The following is a 22248-nucleotide window of genomic DNA, read 5'->3' as shown; positions in this document are numbered from 1 at the left end:
TCTTTCATCGTCACGGTTAACAAATCTAGTTCTGTCGGTAGACAATTCTTGACTCACGATTAATTTCTCTGCCTTAGCAGCTGTTAGGTCATCTTCATCGAACAATCTCTTTTGCAACTGTCTGTCATATGTACCAATAACAAGTGCATCGCGGATGGCACGATCCTTGAAATCCCCAAAACCACACAACTCAGCCAATTGCTTTACAGCCAAAACAAAATCTTCTGATTTTTCGTGCTGTCCCTGTCTTCGGGTCCAAAATTTGTAAGTATGGATCACATCCGAATCTTTCCTGTCATATCTTCTCTTCAATTCATCGGTTATTTGCTTGTATGACAAATCCCTAACGCTCTGACCCGGGAATAGAAGCTTCACTTGATTATACACCTCGGTGCCGCAAACGGCCAAAAAGGATATTTTGTACTTATCAGCGGAGTAATTATTGTGTTCAAATAAAAACTCCAACTGCTCCAAATACTGGGAAAACGGGATGCTACCCGGTACATATGGTTCCGTTGTAGTAGTTAAATACATTCTACAGTAACAAAAGAGCGATTCCAAGCAACAGCATCAAAATTTAAGAAAATTTTTAATTCATGATTTTCTATTGAGTTGAAACTTTGCACAGTTTTCAATTTCATCTAAATCGTCATTTTTCGATATCAAATCTTCATATTGAGTCACGACTAACTTTTCAAAAGGGTGTATGTGAAAATGGTTCAAAAATATTTAAAAAGCTGCACAGCAAAAACGGAATGTTCGATTGTTATGATTTTTTCAGCAAAGTTAGACAACAAAATGGTGATTCTTAAGAAAATGTGCACAGTAAAAAAAATTTTTTTTGCCTTTAAAAATATCATTTTTGTCACAAAAACTCAAATATCTCAAAACCCTATCTTTTTTCGAACGTAATTTTTTAGGGAAAACGGTCCATTATATTAGCTATCTACCATAAAAATTTGGTGATGGTAAACTAATAAAAAAAAAGTTATGACATTTCAAACATTTCACAATTTTCACATATAGTAAACAAAAAAAAATTTCCGTGTATTTTTTTTTTCAAGAATCGCAGTTTGATGCTGATTTTATTGTTAAGGGCCTTGCGTGAGTTAAACAAGTTGTTTGTATGATATTCCATATTTATGTATTCATCGATATTATGTATATTATATTATATGTATAAATAAATAAAAATGAATTAATATTATCCTAAGTATTAAATTAAATGTGGCAGTTACACAATGTTGTTATAGAAACTCTAAGAGTTTTGGGTTTGAATTTTGGTATGGGTTATGATATCATGAAAACAGTTTATTAATACTTATTTTTTATTTTTTTTTATTCAAATTTTTTAAAATATCGAACACTTTTGAATTATTATCAGCACAGTTTGAGTATAGTTTTGCTTTAATTTTATTTTCCGACAATGGAATGAAACAGTGAAATTTTTGGGTTCCTTGGATCGTTTTCGCGTTATTAAATTGCTCGCTGAGCTCTGAAGCCTTTATTTCGTACTCTTCAGTAGTAGTAAAACAAAATGATAATTTGGTTAAATCTTTTTCTTTTCTACGATTTGCCCAATCAACAAGTTCTTTCGCAGTTTTAATTGGATGCTCACGTTCTTTGGCTAAACTTGCTCTTGTGGCCATGCGCTTTATTGTTCCTCCAATAGCATCACAAGGACCTTTGCCATGTGATGTAGCAAAAAAATGCCATTCTGCATCAATTCCGTACATTGATTTAAATTGACATAGGCTCGAAAAATTCTTACGATTTTTGTACTGCGACGCTGCTCCATCAGACATGAAATATATCTTTTTGACTTCTTTATGCTTATCAACGCGTAAAAAGTTAATCATTTTTTCAATGAACAAGTTTACGGATACTGAATCGTGTCTTAAATCTTCGGAAATTATAATAAAACTTAAGTGTTCAATTTGCGTACTTCCATTAAAATAAATAACGAATGGATGAATTGTAGCTTGTTGTACGTTCCAGTGATGGGACTGCACTTCATCTTGCAATACAAAGCTGTAATTTTCAGAAAAATCACAAATGACTAAAAATTCACCATTTTGTAATGTATTTTTCGTATTTTTAAAGCTGGATTGTTCTGTTTTAATGAAATCGTGAGGGATTAAACTTTCTAATTTCAAGCAAAAATATGACACAAACTCATCTACAGGTTTTACAATAGTTTCTATGTCACACCTATCCGTGGTCACCCATTGCTCAAATGATAACTGATCAATATATTTTTCTTCAAACTCAGCGAATAAAGTATTTTCCAATGATGAAGAATCTGGACAATCCGAACAAGATCGTAGATAGCAATTTGATGTTGTATTTTCACACAAAAGACTACCAGTTAACATTTTAATATCCTTTGTTAAATTGATTCTTTTCAAACTATGTAAAATAAGATTAATATTCTCATGGGTTGTGCGCACACACACACATTATGTGTTCCTGAATTGGAAACAAGCTTACATTGCCTTGGCCGAAGGCTTGCAAATGAGGAAAAACCTATTTTAATATTATCGTGAATTTCCTTGAAGCGTGTTTACGCTTCTTTCAAAGTCGTCATCATTAATCGTTTTTTGGATTGACCAGGCATAGCTCGACTTACTTCATCATCTTCAAAATATTGAACTACTATTTCTTTTGTCTCATCTGTTAATGCAGTACTAGACCTAGTATTTTTGGTTGAAAGACAGTTATTCTTCAATTGTTTTGCCTCTTTTACTGTATTTCTATTGGTTTTGAACTCATCAATGGCATCCTGAATAGACCACGAACTTGGCAGCATCGACAAAATCAATAATTTTTCTTTCCTTGTCGTGGCTGCATTCGAGAACCTTTCCTTCATATTTATAATTACCTCATCGTAGTCTGTATTTTCCACATCATCAGGTCCTAATTTGAAGAGGTTTCTTCGTACAGCTTCGTTTATTTCACGGTATTTTTCTCCGGCTAATAAACGTAGTCCATCTTACTCCATTTAATCGGAGTCACTTTTATCCCAGCTATGCCCTCGTTAAAGCGTTCGATGTTGACCTTTTGGATACACTCATCTTCCGATTGATTTGTTGAAACAGATTTCGGTGGCAAGGCACTTAATACTTCTGGTAATTCCTCAGTTGTTGTCGATACATCTGGCAATTCCTCAGTTGCTGTCGTTTTCGAACTTCCTGCGCTCTGCTCAACCGATGATATACAGATTGCTCTTTTGTCAACGTTTAGATGGCAGGACGTGCAAATGCGTAAATTTGTATTCAATGTGGACATTGGAGCATAACCAGTCGCTTTCAGTTTATCTATGGTGCTTTCGGTGAGATTTCGTAACTCTTTTGAACACTTTTTTCCATCAAACGGCCTACAACAGTTGAGAAAGCGGCTACTCATGTTGTTCGTAATATTTCAATAAACAAAATCACTTTTAAGTTTCTACTGACTAGTTTGGTGTCATTTGCTTGACTGAAGAAAAAAATTACTATAAGATCTTTAACAACCTTAGTAGTAGTAATTTTTTTGCTTTTTCGTGAGCATTGTCATGGTATGTACCTATCATGCATTTGTTGTTGTTGAAGATACCCGTTTCCTCCCGATCATAAAGTCTATTCTCTAAGAGGTATATTTTTTGCAGGTAAACTATAGACGTACACGTGTATATAAATCTTTGATTTTGCAGCTTTTGTCTTAAAAATAACATTTCTGATATGTTCCTATCAACGTTATTATCAACAGGTTTCAACACTATTAAAAGAATTTTTCGCCAGTCACGTGCAATGAAAATTATGACACTATCAATACTTTTGATCACAACACTGGATCGTGTCTAAGTTTCTTATAGATGCTATGAATAATTGCATAAATGAATAGAAATCAAAATATCATGAAAACAACTTGTTTAAATCACGTCCCTTAACAATAAAATCTGCATCAAACTGCAATTCTCGAAATAACTTACACAGAAAAAATTTTTTTTTTACTAAATGTGAAAATTGTCAAATGTTTGAAATGTCATAACTTTTTTGTTTATTAGTTTACCATCACCAAATTTTTATGGTAGATAGCTAATATAATGGACCGTTTTCCCTAAAAAAATTACGTTCGAAAAAAGATAGGGTTTTGAGATATTTGAGTTTTTGTGACAAAATGATATTTTAAAGGCAAAAAAATTTTTTTTACTGTGCACATTTTCTTAAGAATCACCATTTAGTTGTCTAACTTTGCTGAAAAATCATAACAATCGAACATTCCGATTTTGCTGTGCAGCTTTTAAATATTTTTGAACCATTTTCACATACACCCTTTTGAAAAGTTAGTCGTGACTCAATATGAAGATTTGATATCGAAAAATGACGATTTAGATGAAATTGAAAAACTGTGCAGAGTTTCAAATATTTTCGAAATGGTCGCTCAGGATCGACTGACATGCCCCCGTGGAATGCCTCAAAAGTAGAAGTAAAAGCACAACTCGAAGCTAATCAATTTCCTTTGTACACAGCAATGGAAAGCAGATTCACCGCAAAAACCCAGATCAAACCAATCAAAAGGCTGGCATCGAAATAAAATCCAATCCAAAATCTCGTAGCACTTGGGTACAGCAGCCAATAGCTCCACAACAACGAAACAGCAACAGATCCAAACGCAGCTCAACAGTAACCTCCTCAACAGCAACAGCCAAATGCAACCACGAATTCATCTTTGAACAAAATCGGCAGTCATCGAAAGATGCAAAAGGTCGATGAACTTTCTGTACACTGCAGATCCAATCTTATTCTGCAGCAACCACCAAAACACCAAGCAGACACAAAATGCACTTGCACCACAATGCTAAACTTCGGCGCTTTTCACTTCCTCTGACATATGAAGTGCCAGCCGGCGGGCCACAGTATAGCAAAAATAGTCGATGCTTGGTTGTCTCAATTTTACCGAACTGTCGTCACAGTTGACTGATACTGCATGAGTACTGTATTGTTACAATCGGCGTCCTCCTTTTATGGCCGATAAAATTCACGCCAAAAGTACAAAGAACCAGCGGTCGTGAAAAGCACGGAAAGTTGATAAAAATCCTTCCTCGTCGCCACTGTAAAATTACTCAGTCAACAGGGATTCCTTTTCTTTAAGAAATGACGGATAAGTCCAAATGGATCGGTAGTCAATATAAAACTAACTTTATTCCTCTTGCAATATACAATTCAGTAGCATGTCACTCAAAGCTCTCATTACAGTTCGAGAACCCTGCAAATGGGTTCGGCGATTTAACCGAGTGGAACTTGCCACTACATTAATCAAATTAAAAAAAATGCTTCTTATATCTTAAAAATGCGAAGTTAGAGAAAAAACTGATCATATGATAACATGGAAAATTCTTTGGTAATCAATATTCAATCCATTATTTAGGGTAAAATGCCCAATAGTGGACCCCCTAGTAGCAGAATTTTGCTCTTCCTGTCATAAGGAGTAGAAATTTTTAACATATTAATTCGGTTTGGTATCTACTAACAAGTTCTGCATCTCCTCTTCACGATACATACATAAAACACTCAAATACACGACGTTATTCGTTGAAATTAACATTTTAAAGTCTGACTGAATTCGCCCTATAGTAGACCCCCTGGGGGTCCATAATAGGAAATTGCTTCCCTATAGTCGACACTTCATTTGATTTTCATGTTTCGTTTCGGGACGTTCTTCTTCCCTATTATGGACCCCCCAGAATATTCCTATAATGGACACTCTCGTGTTTGTTTTTTATAGAATTGTAAAAAATCATCTAATTCTACTTTCCATAGCATTTCCTATGCATGTAATCAAATCATAGGATTGTAAGGTAGGTTCTCCCGATGAAATTTCATAGCAAAATGTTTACATTGGGCTGTAATAATGCAAAAATGGTTGGAGGGTCCACTATTGTTTGGGGGTCCACTATTGGACACTTTACCCTATTTGGTAACATTGTGCATTGTGCGAAAACTTATCTTTCAAAAGGCTCAATTGTGATTTAGTGTCGTGTTTTATGATACGTTGCCATCCCCACACACCTAAAAATAATCATGTAATTTTAGGTGCTGTGACACCGACATATACGAGCGTCATTTTTGACGTAAAATTAGGTGGTACTTTAATTTTACATCACAACTTTATTGACAAAAAAATTAATTGATCAGAATGAGAATCGAACATAAGTCCGCTGAGTGAGAGCCCAGCACGCTACCACTCAGTTATCTCCGTTTCTTGTAAGAGGGATGATCGAAATAAAACTGGTTCCACGATTTGCACTGAACAAGTATTTCACTGCATCAAGTCATTGACTGCTTGTGCGTTAGGTGCGTTGCAACGGGTGCTGCGTTTAGGTTCCGTGACATGTAATTTTAAATCTCCTGACATTGAAAAATATACGATTCTGTTTATGTCATGTGGTTTTGTGTCATTTTATTGAAATACATCACCTGTAATATTCATAATTTTTTGGTGTGCAGGAGCAACAATGCAAAAAAATGTATGTTTTCTTTTACTTATGTTCATACAAATAAAAATATGTTGATATGTTGTTTGCCATACATCAATGCCTACTTTAATCATGGAGAAGCAAGGTTGTTTATTGTACTATTAAAAATGTACACTGAGGAAACTGGTCGTAAGAACATCATACCTATCTCCTTTGAAATTTCGCCACAAGAAAATGTATTGATTTTCATACGACTCTCTAATGGAATGCATTTTATACGACAATCTTATGAAATATTTTCAGTTTGTTAAAAAAAGTGTAACCTGGGTTCGAACCATGCATGGACGTCCATGGACGTCGTGATTAGGAGGCGTGCGTTCACACCACACGCCCACCGACGCTTCGAGAAACTGTCTCGTTAGATACCCAATAAAGAGATAGAATTGATTGAAAAAAGATCCTACAATTTTCATAGTTCAATTCGTATGAAACATTCTCATAAGTTTGGTCGTATGAAAATCTTACGGCCAGAATCCTCAGTGTACCCAAGCAAATCTTGATATCATAAATAGAGCAAATTGAAAACATGGTTCAATGTCGGCATCAAATTGGGGCCCTCCTTAGCCGTGCGGTAAGACACGCGGCTACAAAGCAAGACCATACTGAGGGTGGCTGGGTTCGATTCCCGTTGCCGGTCTAGGCAATTTTCGGATTGGAAATGGTCTCGACTTCCCTGGGCATAAAAGTATCATCGTGCTAGCCTCATGATAATACGAATGCAAAAATGGTAACCTGGCTTAGAAACCTCGCAGGTAATAACTGTGGAAGTGTTTAATGAACACTAAACTGTGAGGCGGCTCTGTCCCAGTGTGGGTGGGGATGTAATGCCAATAAGAAGAAGAAGAAGATCAAATTGAAATCACGATTTGTTTTCAAACACTTATTTTGTTAGCGAAAACCAACATCAAAATTAGTTGTCAATTTGCTTTTATCGAGAGCAGGAATAGTTTTCCATTTGATGTCACAGTAATATTTTTCGGCTATAGATTTTGATTAACCGTTAAAACGATCAAAAGGATTTCAACCTGAGTTATCAAAATTAGACAACAAAACTAGTTATCGATTTTCTCTCAAGCTTTGTTCGGGTACCGTAGCAACCGTCACCTTGTTTTTTTTCAAAAAATATAAGGCTATAAAATATAATGGCTGGTATTAATGTGTCACGCGAAAGGTTTTATTTAATGCTCTTTAGAACAAATATGAATGTGTACCTATTAGAATATGTATTTCCCAAAACTGCTCAACAATAATAGGAACGCAGGTACCAGTTCTGACAATTTTCTTTTTTTTAGTTCCAATGAATACTTTGAGCGGCACAGTTAACTTTCGGAAATCAGTATGGCGAAAGGCATCTAAAGTTTAATATCCCGAAAATAATCACCTTAATCGAAAAAAATATTTGGTAGGCATAGTAGCAGACACCTTCCTACATAGCTGGTACCAAATAGATTTTCGGGAAAAGTTCCTGCTGTTGAGAAAACCTGCGTAGACATCGCCATACAAACTTCAGGTGGTTAACTCTTAACTCTTAACTAACTTAACTTAACGTTAGCGCCTGGATACGGCAGTGGCGAGTAGGAAACCAACCACTGTATGTCATTCATTGTAGCGAATCTCATTGTTTTCTAATGGAAATGACCATAATGGGATTGACCATACTGGGATTACTAGTGCAGCATCTGTTGCAAAGGATACTAAAAAATAAACAAATCCAGTTTCTACAATTTTGTTTTTTTTAGGAGATTCAAGATGTTATTGTATCATATGAATTGGTTCACTTATCAGAACACGTTTTGATGTGTTATTTGGTGTATAATGCCTTAGACGGACCATTGGTGCTATAACCACGACTGGTACCTCTAACCTAGTTCTTTGAAGGGTTTTGACAAGGTGTTGTTTGTGGAATTTCGTATTTTCGATGATTTTTAATGGTAAGACCGATACAAATATTAAATAAAACGAATGTGTCTTCTGATGTTTTGCCCAAAAATACTAAGTTGAGGGGGCAACACTATAATTTTCGGAATATTTTGATAATTTTGAAGACACTCTTTAACAAATCTAAAGTGTTTATTTATTTATTTATTTTTTCGTTTTAATATGTTTTTTTTTTATTATCCTCCCTTGACATTTCGAAGACCGGCAGGACAAATTTTTTATTAAATATTTCTAACGTCCTAATTAGGATCTTTGGCCGCGACTGCGGTTGAGGTGACGCACCGTCAGTGTTAATGATTTCCGTTTTATGTCGCAGGTTCTTACCCAAATGGTATTTAATCTGGTTTGGGAAACTGAAAATGATTAGCAAGCTCATCTAGTGCGTTATGTGGCACTCTTATAGCAACGTATTGGCACGGAATCAAACCATTTGCTTAGAGAAAAGTACATCTTTTATTTCGGCCCCGCAAATGCAAGTATGCGAACAAAGAGAACCCACTAGGCCATCGCTCACAGGGAAAGTAAATAAATAGAAATAGCTAGTGATATAGTTATTAACAATGAAAATACAAACTAGTATTACCGTGTGGGTGGAAATAGGGACGCGTGTTCATTCTACAGCGGCGGCACACTGCCGATTACACAACGTGCGCTTTTTATAGCTTTGCCGCGAACGCCGCCGCTTCCTGCCCAAACTTCCCGCTTGGTTACTTTCCTCCAAGGAGACGCCGTATGCTCGTGCCGTACCTGCGAACATACTTTCATGTGGCGCTGAAGTTCAAGGCTTTTGCTTGCGTATACGAGAGGAATTTATTGTTTACCGCCACACGCTGCGGTCGGTTCGGCAAGTTTCTAACTACCACTGTCCGAGATTTTTTAGAGCAATATTTGCCGTTGCCATCATTGGGTCCGATTGGGCTCGTTCTAACTACAACCGGTAATGTCATAGTGAGATATTTTTGCTTGCGTATTATTAGCTAATTGATATACATATATATTGTCTTCACAGAGAAACAGACATAACACATTGAATATTCTTTGATAGAGTTTTTCGGCGGGCGAACTCGACTCGCGCGCTTCGAGAGATCCTTTGACTAAATAAAGATTATTTGATTCGAGCGACAAGTCTGTTGGTCTGTGTTTACTTTGTAATGTTTCTGATTCTTTTGGCTGTGAGGTTTCTAAGCCAAGTTACCATTTTTGCATTCGTATATCATGAGGCTAGTACGATGATACTCGAGTCGAAATAGTTTCCAACCCAAAAATGTCCAAGTCCGGACCAGGAATCGAATCTAGCCACCTTCAGCTTTGGCCTTGCTTTGCCGCGAATCTAACCGCGCGGATATGGGAGGACCCAATCAATCAATAATGGACATTTTTGTTATCTTAACTCGAATTACATTTCATAAATATACAGACACCCAATCATCCTGTTCTTTCACATTCTGACATTAAATTTGGATCAAAAAGTGGTGACTTCTGATGTTTTTTTTTAAACAAAAAAAAGCAATGAATCATGTACTCTTACTTTTTTTTGTTTTAAAAAAAAAACATCAGAAGTCATCACTTTTTGATCCAGAACGTGAAAGAACAGGATGATTGGGTGTCTGCATATTTATGAAATGTAATTCGAGTTAAGATAACAAAAATGTCCATTATTGATTGATTGGGGGCCTCCCATATCCGCGCGGTTAGATTCGCGGCAAAGCAAGACCAAAGCTGAAGGTGGCTAGATTCGATTCCTGGTCCGGACTTGGACATTTTTGGGTTGGAAACTATTTCGACTCGAGTATCATCGTGCTAGCCTCATGATATACGAATGCAAAAATGGTAACTTGGCTTAGAAACCTCACAGTCAATAACTGTGGAAGTGCTGAATGAACACTAAGCTGCGAGGCGGCAATGTCCCAGTGGGGAATGTAATGCCAACAGGAAGAAGAAGAACAAGATTATTCACTTATTTGTAAACATAAACATGAAAATTTCCATCGTGGGGTTCGTCGCTTTTTTCTCCTATAAATCCGTTGACGTTTCTAGCATATTATATGGACAACAATTGAGTACCGCGAACATCATAATTTAAGCATAAGGGAAATCAGTTAAAAAAACATCCACTTGCTAATACAAGTCACTGAAATTTCTTGGTTAATAGACTGAATAAGGTTACAATACCAATGACAGCTGATGTCCAAACATGTTTTCAGATTATCAAACTAAAAATGAACATCTATAATAAAATATCGAAAATTTTCTTCTGTTTGCCTCGCAAGCAAAGGCGTAGGATCGATTCCTTACTCGCTGCGCACCGTCGAATCGTTGACGAGAACAAGTTGGTTACTGTCCGACATTCTTACGATTTTCACGGCATGACCGATGGATGGTTCTCCCAACAGCTGATCCAAATCTTGGTTCATTCGCATCCTCCACGTACCGTCCGCCATCTGCACTCCACTATTATAGTATAATATGTAGATGGTAAGCAGTACTATCATTTCGAAAACTCCAAGTACACGTAGGTCCTCCACGAAAATTGTTCAGATCTGGTGTCCGTAGAGGACTGTTGGTTTAATAAGCGTTTTGTAGATAGTCAGTTTGGTATGGCAGTGAACTCTGTTCTGTTCCAAAGTACGTACGGTTGCCTGCCACGATGTGTCTCCAAATTGGCTAACGTTGTCTTCTCTCGCCTTTCCTATCATGTACCTTGTCTTCGATGTCATAGTGACTAGTCCGATCCGTTTAGCTTTCCTCTTCAGTCTGATTCAGGCTTCCTCCATCTTCTCAAACTTACGAGTCATAAATCATAATATAATATTACTGTCGTTAGATCGGAATAAGGATCCATCATTGTTCAATACATTTTCAAGTGTATATTTCATTGATACATTATTTGAAAGCTATGAGTCATGAGGCCTTTTATTTAAGAATCATTTACATCCACTGGCGGAGCTAAGCTGGGGCACGTTGAGGCACGTGACCCACCAAATCGAATATTTTCCTTGAAATTTAATTATATACGCCAAAATTGCTCTAAAAAAAACTGATTTTCTTAGAATTTCTTAGGGTTATTTCAGAAAGAGTTTTCGGATAAATTTTGGAATTTCTTTGGAAATTTTGATAAGTATTTCTTCGAAAATTCTATTGGAAATTCCTTCGTAAATTCATGTAAGAATTCCTTCGGAAACAATTTTAGCAATTCCTACAGAAATTTCTTTGCGAAATCTTTTCGAAATCTTCAAAGTTTTGCATTGGAAATTTGATTGAGAATTCATTCTGAATTTTTTTTTATTCGTATATTTATTTGGTAGGCACTCTGTGTTTTTGACCGCTACTGTGCCGTGATCTACTATGGTATTCTGCTGTACAGAATCCACACAGAATCTATTTTTAGATGTCCATTATTCGTTATTGTTGTCGTTGCCAGTTCATCTTGTTGTGAGTCCATTGTGTCCGTTTGTCCATGTCGTGTATCCAATGATCGTTGCATTGTTCGGTTGCCATTTATTCCGGGTAACGTTGGAGGAATGTCTCCGAGAGTTGTCAGTGGTCATCAGGCAGCCACGACGGTAAGGCGCGTACCCCAAAACGCCACCGTATGGGCTGCGGAAGTCGGACGCCGCGGCTTAACATTGGGCGGCTACAAGATGGTAGACTAGCCCAAGAATACGCGCAGCAGCTGGAAGTGGCACTTCCAACGGAAGAGCAGCTAGGCGCAGCGTCTCTTGAAGATGGCTGGAGAGATATTCGATCCGCCATTGGTAGCACCGCAACCGCTGCACTTGGCACGGTGCCCCCGGATCAGAGAAACGACTGGTATGACGGCGAATGTGAGCAGTTAGTGGAAGAGAAGAATGCAGCATGGGCGAGATTGCTGCAACACCGCACGAGGGCGAACGAGGCACGATATAAACAGGCGCGGAACAGACAAAACTCGATTTTCCGGAGGAAAAGCGCCAGCAGGAAGATCGAGACCGTGAAGAAACGGAGCAACTGTACCGCGCTAATAACACACGAAAGTTCTATGAGAAGTTAAACCGTTCACGTAAGGGCCACGTGCCACAGCCTGATATGTGTAAGGACATAAACGGGAACCTTCTTACGAACGAGCGTGAGGTGATCCAAAGGTGGCAGCAGCACTACGAAGAACACCTGAATGGCGATGTGGCAGACGAAGATGGCGGTATGGTGATGGACCTGGGAGAACGCGCGCAGGACATAATTCTACCGGCTCCGGATCTCCAGGAAATCCAGGAGGAGATTGGCCGGCTGAAGAACAACAAAGCCCCTGGGGTTGACCAACTACCAGGAGAGCTATTTAAACACGGTGGTGAGGCACTGGCTAGAGCGCTGCACTGGGTCATTACCAAGATTTGGGAGGAGGAAGTTTTGCCGCAGGAGTGGATGGAAGGTGTCGTGTGTCCCATCTACAAAAAGGGCGATAAGCTGGATTGTAGCAACTACCGCGCAATCACATTGCTGAACGCCGCCTACAAGGTACTCTCCCAAATTTTATGCCGTCGACTAGCACCAACTGCAAGGGAGTTCGTGGGGCAGTACCAGGCGGGTTTTATGAGCGAACGCTCCACCACGGACCAGGTGTTCGCCATTCGCCAAGTACTGCAGAAATGCCGCGAATACAACGTGCCCACACATCATCTATTCATCGACTTCAAAGCCGCATATGATACAATCGATCGGGACCAGCTATGGCAGCTAATGCACGAACACGGTTTTCCGGATAAACTGACACGGTTGATCAAAGCGACGATGGATCGGGTGATGTGCGTAGTTCGAGTTTCAGGGGCATTCTCGAGTCCCTTCGAAACCCGCAGAGGGTTACGGCAAGGTGATGGTCTTTCGTGTTTGCTATTCAACATCGCTTTGGAAGGGGTAATACGAAGAGCAGGGATTAACACGAGTGGTACAATTTTCAATAAGTCCGTCCAGCTATTTGGTTTCGCCGACGACATTATGATATTATATATATGGCACGTAACTTTGAGAAGATGGAAGAAGCCTACATCAGACTGAAGAGGGAAGCTAAGCGGATCGGACTAGTCATCAACACGTCGAAGACGAAGTACATGATAGGAAGAGGTTCAAGAGAAGACAATGTGAGCCACCCACCGCGAGTTTGCATCGGTGGTGACGAAATCGAGGTGGTAGAAGAATTTGTGTACTTGGGCTCACTGGTGACTGCCGAAAATGACACCAGCAGAGAAATTCGGAGACGCATAGTGGCTGGAAATCGTACGTACTTTGGACTCCGCAAGATGCTCCGATCGAATAGAGTTCGCCGCCGTACCAAACTGACAATCTACAAAACGCTAATTAGACCGGTAGTCCTCTACGGACACGAGACCTGGACGATGCTCGTGGAGGACCAACGCGCACTTGGAGTTTTCGAAAGGAAAGTGCTGCGTACCATCTATGGTGGGGTGCAGATGGCGGACGGTACGTGGAGGAGGCGAATGAACCACGAATTGCATCAGCTGTTGGGAGAACCATCCATCGTTCACACCGCGAAAATCGGACGACTGCGATGGGCCGGGCACGTAGCCAGAATGTCGGACAGTAACCCGGTGAAAATGGTTCTCGACAACGATCCGACGGGCACAAGAAGGCGAGGTGCGCAGCGGGCAAGGTGGATCGATCAGGTGGAAGATGACTTGCGGACCCTCCGTAGACTGCGTGGTTGGCGACGTGTAGCCATGGACCGAGCCGAATGGAGAAGACTCTTATATACCGCACAGGCCACTTCGGCCTTAGTCTGATTAAATAAAAATAAAATAATGGGCTGCGGATCCGGCGACTGACGAGGGTTTGGTGAGGGGGCTGGGAATCGAACCCATGACCATTCGCTTATAAGGCGAACGTTCTTCTTCTTCTTATTGGCATTACATCCCCATACTGGGACAAAGCCGCCTCGCAGCTTAGTGTTCATTAAGCACTTCCACAGTTATTAACTGCGAGGTTTCTAAGCCAAGCTTCCATTTTTGCATTCGTATACCATGAGGCTAACACGATGATACTTTTATGCCCAGGGAAGTCGAGACAATTTACAATCCGAAAATTGCCTAGACCGGCACCGGGAATCGAACCCAGCCACTCTCAGCATGGTCTTGCTTTGTAGCCGCGCGTCTTACCGCACGGCTAAGGAGGGCCCCTTAGGCGAACGTGTAGCCAACTACGCTACGGGACCCCCCTATTCTGAATTTTCTTCAGAAATTTCTTCGATAATTTCTTTTGAAAAACCTTCAGAAATTCTTTCAACTCCAAGAATTCCATGCAGGAATAATTTAGAAAACTACACCGTTTACTCCTTTTGTCATTCCTCCAGAGATTCCTTCGGAAAATTCTGTGAAGTTGCCTGAGTTTATAATCATCCGGATATTCCTTCGGAACTTTATCTTGCTTTTAGTAAAACCATACAAAATTCCTTTTGAAATTCAATTTTTTTTTGCAATTTTGAAGGAATTTTTTTTCCGTATTTATTCTTAAAGAAATTTCTGAAGAGGTTCCGAAGATATTCCAAACAAATTTCGAATGGAATTTACAAATTTCTAAACGAATTTAAAAAAAAAAATCTTAAAAGAATTTACAAAGGAAATCATGAAGGAACTTTTTGAAGCATTTCCGAGGGATTTTCTAAAGGAATTTTCGAAAAAAAAAAAATCGCAAAGTATTTCCGAAAATAATGTGGACTTTTCAAGGATTTTCTGAAGAAATTTCTGAAAATTTTCTCCAAAAACAATATTTGAAGGTATTCTTAAAAAAATCCGTACGTGATCCTTAAACAATTTCCGTAGGTATTCCTGATAGAATTATCGAAGGATTTTCCATAGGTATTTCCGAACAATTTTCCAAAAGAATTTTTAAGGAAATTTCCAAAGGAATTTTTAAAGCAAATATGTCAAGGAGATTTTAAACGGAACTTCCAAATTAAATTCTGTAAGAGTTTTCGACATTCTTAATTTTCTGCAAGAATTCCCTCGGACATTTCTCCAAGAAGTTTTCCGGAATGTCTTGCGATTTATTCTGAAAATCCTCCGGTAATTGCATCAGAGATAAATCCAAAAATTTTTTTGGATATTCCTTCGAAAATTCAAAGAAGGACGACTACTCTACCAACTCATTCATTTCATATTGATGTTTACCGTTGAAAGTGCATCGCGGATGAAAATCGGATTTAGTTCTATGTGATAAATTACTTTACTCATTTAAAACGTGTACAGATGTCAGATTATTCATCAATTTGTAGAATGTGCATGAATATTTTACCAAATACTGACAGTCCAGAGCCGAGTATGAATGTGTCTGGAAGTGAACTGACAAGTGAAGAAATGTGGACTTCACCAGAAATATTTCGTTATTTCACACTCTGGTAATTTCTCAAGAAATCCCCTTCCTCCCCTCCCTCTAAGGATGAAATTCTTGAAATTCTTTCGAAATTTCCCTAAAAAGTTTCTTCAGAACTTCCTCCAGGATTTCTTTTGAGAATTCCTTTATACCATTTCCATTTGAAATTCCTTCGTAATTTCTTTTGCGCATTCTTTCGGGAATCTCTTTAGAAAGTCCATCAGATTTTTTTTAAAGAATCCTTCGTAAATTTTATTTGGAAATTATTTTGGGAATTTCTTCGAGAATTCTTTAGTAATTCCTTACGAAAATTCTTCAGGAATGCCTTCGAAATTTTCATTGGAAACTCATTGCCTATCTCATTCTATCATAATTTTCCGGATAATTTTTTACAACAAAATTTCCGGAATGTTTCATGCATACATTTTGGAAGAAATCTTACATTTGATTTTCTGGAGAAATTTACAAAGGCCTTTCGGGAGGTTTCACGAAAGAATACCTGGAGGAATATCCAAATGAACTACAGGGGAAATTTTATAAACTGTTCCTGAAGGAGTTCCCGAAATATTTTTTGGAGGTTTTACTGGACAAATTTTAGAAGAAACTCCTGGATGCATTTCCAAATATATTTCAGGAAGAATTTCCGAAGAACAACTTGAATAGATTTGGGACCAGAATTTCTAAACAAATTTCTGAAGGAATTATTGAAGCAATTTCCTTAAGAATTTTTGAAAGAATCCTTCGAAGAATTTCCAAACAAATTTCTAATAATGTTTTTTTATATTTCTACAAGATTTCCTTCTGGAACATCTGAAGTTTTTTTTTCTGGAATTCTGCTAGGAATTTCTCCGGAAAGTCTTTCGAAAATTCGGACAGCTATCAAACAAAACCCTGTTTTGAACGGATATTTTCGAGAATTCCTAGGAACTTACTTCAGAGGTTCGTTCGAACATTTCTTCAGTATAGGATATCCCAAAAAGTATAAGTACAATTTAAAAATAACATTTACTACTTTGTTTATTGAAAAAAAAAAAGATTATTCTTTCGCTATTATGTCCTTTACTATGCTTTACTGCAATTCAGCATCATTTATCCAAGCCCTTTTAATCGTACGCCAAGGAGTGGAATTTTGATCAGATGGTACCCATTAGCTTCTGCACGGACCATTTGTCAATGATTTAGGTCACATTTTCAATCTTAAAAAAAAGTTATGATGGAGTCCACTTTCTTAAAATGCTTTCACAAATGTGCCTTTGTCAAATCCCAAAAAGGTTCTATAGAAATCTCTTGGGAATGGTTTAGAGGAGGAAGGGTCGTTTGGCCGAAACACATTCGGCCGAAAGCTATTTGGGCAAATGCCACTAGGCCGAACAAACCATTAGACCGAAACCCATCTGGCCGAAAGGGTCATTTAGCCGAACGAGTCATTTGGCCGAACTGGTCATTTGGCCGAAAGGGTCATTTGTCCGAAACACTCATTAGGTCGAAAGGCTCATTAGGCCGAAAGGGTCATTTGGCCGAAAGGGTGATTTGGCTGAAAGGGTAGTTTGGCCGAAAGGATAGTTTGGCTGAAAGGGTAATTTAGCCGAAAGGGTCATTAGGCCGAAAGGGTCATTAGGCCGAAATGGTCATTTAGCCGAAAGGGTCATTTGGCCGAAAGGGTAGTTTGGCCGAAAAGGTCGTTTGGCTGAAAGATTTATTTGGCCGAAAGGATCGTTTGTTCGAAAGAGTAATTTGGCCGGAAGGGCCATTTGGCCGAAAGGGTCATTTGGCCGAATGATACATTTGGTCGAATAGGTCATTTGAATGACCCTTTCGGCCAAACGACCCTTTCGGCCTAATGACCCTTTCGGCCAAACGACCTTTTCGGCTAAAAGACCCTTTCAGCCAAACTATCCTTTCGGCCAAATGACTTTCGGCCTAATGGTTTGTTCGACCAAATGGTATTTTCGGCCAAATGGATTTCGGCCGAATGGCTTTCGGCCAAACGATCCTTCCCCGGTTTAGAGGATCCATCTACTTTTGCTTTGTACCAGATTACCGTGTCCATCGTGTAACACACTTATATTAAAACAAGCCTAAATAGTACCGGGTTATGACAGCCTGTCTTGGTACAGTGATCACCACGTCACTATCCAAGCCGTTCCTGGGTGGACGTTAGGCAGAATAACAGCGATTTCAACAATGTTTGTTCTCTCATATGGCCCTCTGCTAATCTTCAGTTTCTATTCATTTCACACTTGCCGCTCGCTTGCGGTGTCAATCGAATCTGTATCTTCATTACTTTCATCTACTCCCTTTCGCTTTGAGTAGTATAATTATCACCGAAAAAAGCCAATAAATTAATTTCGATACTCCTAAAATAATGTCTACGGAATGTCCTTCAGACATTCGTTCGGCATTTTTCGAATTTTTTTTTTGAATTACCTACGGAAATTGCTTCAGGAAAATCTCCTGAAATCCCCTTAGGAGAACTCCTTTAAATAAATTCTATCTGTATTCCAAATATTATTATTGGAGTTCTTACGAAATGTCTACAGGTATTCATCAAGGAATTTTTTCGATTTTTTTTTCAATTCCTTCGGACATCCCTCCGGAAGTTCAATTAGAAATTCTTCAAGACCTCCCGATGTTCCTTTAAGTTTTTTTTGGGAGTCATTCATTCAGAAATTCTTTTGGGATCATGCGGAAATTACTTTAAGAGTTCGTTCGTAAATTTTATCTGGACATCCTTTAGAAACTCATCCGAAAATTCCTCAAGTATTTCTTATTTCATACTTAAATAAATTATCGGATAAATTTTTCCAACAAAAATTCCGAAAAAGTTTCTGCAGGTATTTTAGGTATTAGAATTATTAACCCTTAAAGGCGCAAGGCGATTTTTTTAGAAATCGTCGGAAATATTTTTAACGTAAATAACCATTGAAATTATTAACATTAAACGTATTTTCGGTTTGTTGTTTTAAAACAACACTGCGCATTTAAGGGTTAAAGGATTTTCTGGAGGAAGTTTCTTAGGTATTTCCCAATTTAAAAGAAATTCCCAACCGAGTTACCAGAGAAATTTTTAAAAGAATTTCAGGAGAAATTTCTAAAGGAATTCGTGAAGAAATTTTCAAAATAAAAAAAAAACGGATTCTTGTACTGTTTCAATTAAGTTAGGAATTTTGTTAATTATTTCATACATAATTTCAACAACCAATTCAAATTCCAAAAACCTTAATTATAGATCGGTATGATTTGTGGAGATTAAGGATAATATGTATCTAGGGTTGATTAAGTTATAATCTGCGTACAGACAAACAAGTCGAAACACTGATGCTATATTTGACCATAGATCATAAGCGTACACATCACGACGAGATAACCCACTCATTATGGAGATTTAGTTCAGTATTTCTGAATAACTGTACTTATCTTTTGAGACATATTCAAGGACTTTTCATATTAAGTTTATCTATCTTTGCAAAAGTGATATTTTACTGTTGCCAAATAAATATGATTTCCAACTTTGCGAATCTGCTTCTCTTATCATTTTTTTTTATTTGTTACCGTAAAATCTCTTATCTTTCCGATCCCAACTAAGCGTTTCACGTTTCCTTTATCATTGCAGATAAATTACTTGAGTCACCAACGGTTATCAGCGAAGTTCCTGCCACAAACTTGGATATGAGCGGTATCGGAAACGCTCAGGGCACTAATGTCGGTTTCTCCATCATTCCGGAGTTTTATGATCAGTCGAGCCTGAGCAACAGCAGCACCATCAAGCTTGAGTCCGTATCACCCAGCCCGTCCTCCAGTAGCACATCCATGATGGACGCACTCAGCAACAATCCGATCCTGACGACGGCTTCCGTTCCCATTCCGTCACGCCACGCAAACCAACGAATGATTACCGATCCAACTGATTACTTCATCGAGATCGACCAATCCCAATCGCCACACATGCTACAGGACATCAGCTTTATAACTACGTCCAGCAATTCTAATATGTGTGCTTCCACTCCCGTGGATACGATTTTCACTTTGCAGAATATTACCGACGGAGGCCTCGTCACAGAAGGCATCCAAATCGGCACAATAAATATCAACGGGTTCGGAAATACTGAAATATGGAATACCGATTCATTTGGACAAATTATTTCGCCCTCTTCGACGATTTCTTCCGCCACGAATGCAGTCGGTCAGCAGGGTCATTTTCACATGGACGAAGACGATATCTATCAGCTGGATAAAGATGAGCTAATTGGTGATGCAACGCTAAGCGATATCTTCGCACACGATCTGCTGCAAGAGCATGAAGACCTAATGCTGTTGAACCCTCCTCTGAGCCAGCCTTCGCCGAACCTCAGTGCTGACAGCGGCAGTGGCAGCGCAATTCATCTCTCACCCAGCCTACCGCAGCAGATTCTTCGTTCTAATCCAATCTCAACTACCAACAACAACTTGATATTGACGATCGGATCCAATATGCAGCAGACAAATGACCTACACGTTCCAAATATGTGCGATCTGTATGACGATCAATCTCGAATTTCCACCTCTCCTTTTGCAACCACCACTAATATCAGCTCACCTGCAACTTTCTCTCCTGGTAGCCATAGCTCCAGTCCATCGCTAGGATATTCACAAGCACAAACCCCTCCATCACAGAACAGGATCCATCAGCAGCTACAAATGAATGCCATGAATAACAATAATCGCTTAATGAAGATGGATGCCGCGGAGAAGACCAATAATCAAAATATAACGAACAACAACTTCAATCGGAATGCTGGAAACGTGGGACAGGTGCAGTATAATCCAAAGTACTCGACATTGCAGCAGCTATTGATGAGTAATACGGCGGAGAGGAGCGGTATGATGCTCGGTCAGTCGGTGCCCGGAAGCTCTACCGCATTGCTGAGCGGTGCTTCGCTCAGCCCAGGAGGCTTCAGTGGACGACGGATGATGCACAATATGCAAGCCCAGGCCGGTTCTAGTCATTCGGGTATTGGTGGCGCAGGCAGTGGTGGTGGCACAAGCGGCGGTACTATGTCGCGATTGTCCTCATCGGCACCGACCCACATGGGAATGGACGTTATGATGTGGCAACGTCGGGAGCCGAGGCCTCATTTGTTGTCCACGGGCAGCTTGGCGGAAGCTGGTTCGACCTCATCGCTCAGCACCGGTAGCGTTCTCAGTCCAGAGGCACCTGATTTTTCGCACGATGAGGGATATTCGGACGATAGCGACCATTACGAGGATTTTTCCAGCGGCGATGGTAAGTGGATTCTAGAAACAGGCCGAATTATAAAGCAGTATGATTGTATCAAAAAAAAAAATGAAAAATTAAGCGATTAAATAGGTCAGCACTGTATCCTTAATCTTTATACTTAATAACTTCAGACGATAAATTCCTATTTTCATTTGGGGTTTTATGTAGTTTTTTCAAGATCATGATTTGTTCTATAATACTGACTATAAAATCTATAATTTTTCTTTCGAAGAGCGATATTTGTATGCATTAATGATTGGTGATATCTATAATGGAACTTCTCCCTAATAGCCACTCTAGCAGGCGTAACATACTCATTAGACCCTATCCGCCGTTACAGAAGGCTCCGATACGGAGGATGTTACCCAGGCATCCGGGAGCACCCCTGGCAGCTCCAAAGCAAAGCGATACTTCTGGCAGTACAACGTGCAAGCCAAGGGCCCGAAGGGTCAGCGGCTGGTCATCAAGACGCACACCGAGGATCCGCACTTCCTGAACGAGGTCACCGATCCGGTCTTCAGCCCCAATTGCTCTGTACGCGGCATAAAGGTTTGTAGCCTAAATCAGCAATCAGCACACCACGTGTTCGCTGCCGATGGCCGTCGTCCCATCTAGACGCTGATGGCCACCGTCGCGCTGTCTGGGGATCCGATGCCAATTAAAACTATTTTTTCTTGATAATTCTCTTAAGAACCTTCGTTTACAGCACAGTGGCAAGGCACGCAAGGGCGACGGCAACGATTTGACCCCCAATCCGAAAAAGTTGCACAGTATCGGTAAGGAGTTGGACAAGCTGGGCCGGGTGATCAACGACATGACTCCGGTCAGTGAGCTTCCATTCAACGCGCGTCCGAAAACCAGGAAGGAGAAGAACAAATTGGCTTCAAGGGCTTGTCGCTTGAAGAAGAAGGCACAGCACGAGGCAAACAAGATCAAGTTGTACGGATTGGAAACGGAACATAGTAAGTTCCAATAAAGTTACTGGAATAGCTCGGATGAAAATAGTTTATGTTTTATTTCAGAACGTTTAATGAATGGTATCAAGCAGATGAAGCATAAACTTGTGACCAAATGCAGTCAGGTGCCAACTGAGTCAACGGAGGAACAGAAGCAAAAGATGGAAACTTTAGTCAGTTCGGCAACAAGTGAGTTGATTCAATTGGACATTTGTTTCGTGTTT

The 22248-nt window shown here is 39.3% G+C and overlaps 1 protein-coding gene across 5 annotated transcripts in view; it reads left to right on the top strand.

Annotated features, from left to right (window-relative positions):
- LOC134219278 (protein CREBRF homolog) overlaps positions 1 to 22248 on the top strand; it is a 62416-nt gene that overhangs the window by 37698 nt on the left and 2470 nt on the right. For 4 of the 5 annotated variants that reach the window (XM_062698001.1, XM_062698003.1, XM_062698002.1 and 1 more), the window contains exons 2-5: positions 19425 to 21074; positions 21409 to 21617; positions 21760 to 22030; positions 22091 to 22213. In XM_062698001.1, the coding sequence (XP_062553985.1) occupies positions 19481 to 21074; positions 21409 to 21617; positions 21760 to 22030; positions 22091 to 22213 (2197 nt within the window). In that variant the 5' untranslated portion in view covers positions 19425 to 19480. The remainder of the gene's footprint in view (positions 1 to 19424; positions 21075 to 21408; positions 21618 to 21759; positions 22031 to 22090; positions 22214 to 22248) is intronic. The other variant, XM_062698005.1, reaches the window with a different exon arrangement.

This window comes from Armigeres subalbatus, chromosome 3, assembly GCF_024139115.2.
Source record: "Armigeres subalbatus isolate Guangzhou_Male chromosome 3, GZ_Asu_2, whole genome shotgun sequence".
NCBI classification, from domain to species: domain Eukaryota; kingdom Metazoa; phylum Arthropoda; class Insecta; order Diptera; family Culicidae; genus Armigeres; species Armigeres subalbatus.
Note: the sequence above shows the minus strand (reverse complement) of the source record. Positions and strands in the feature narration are given on the sequence as shown.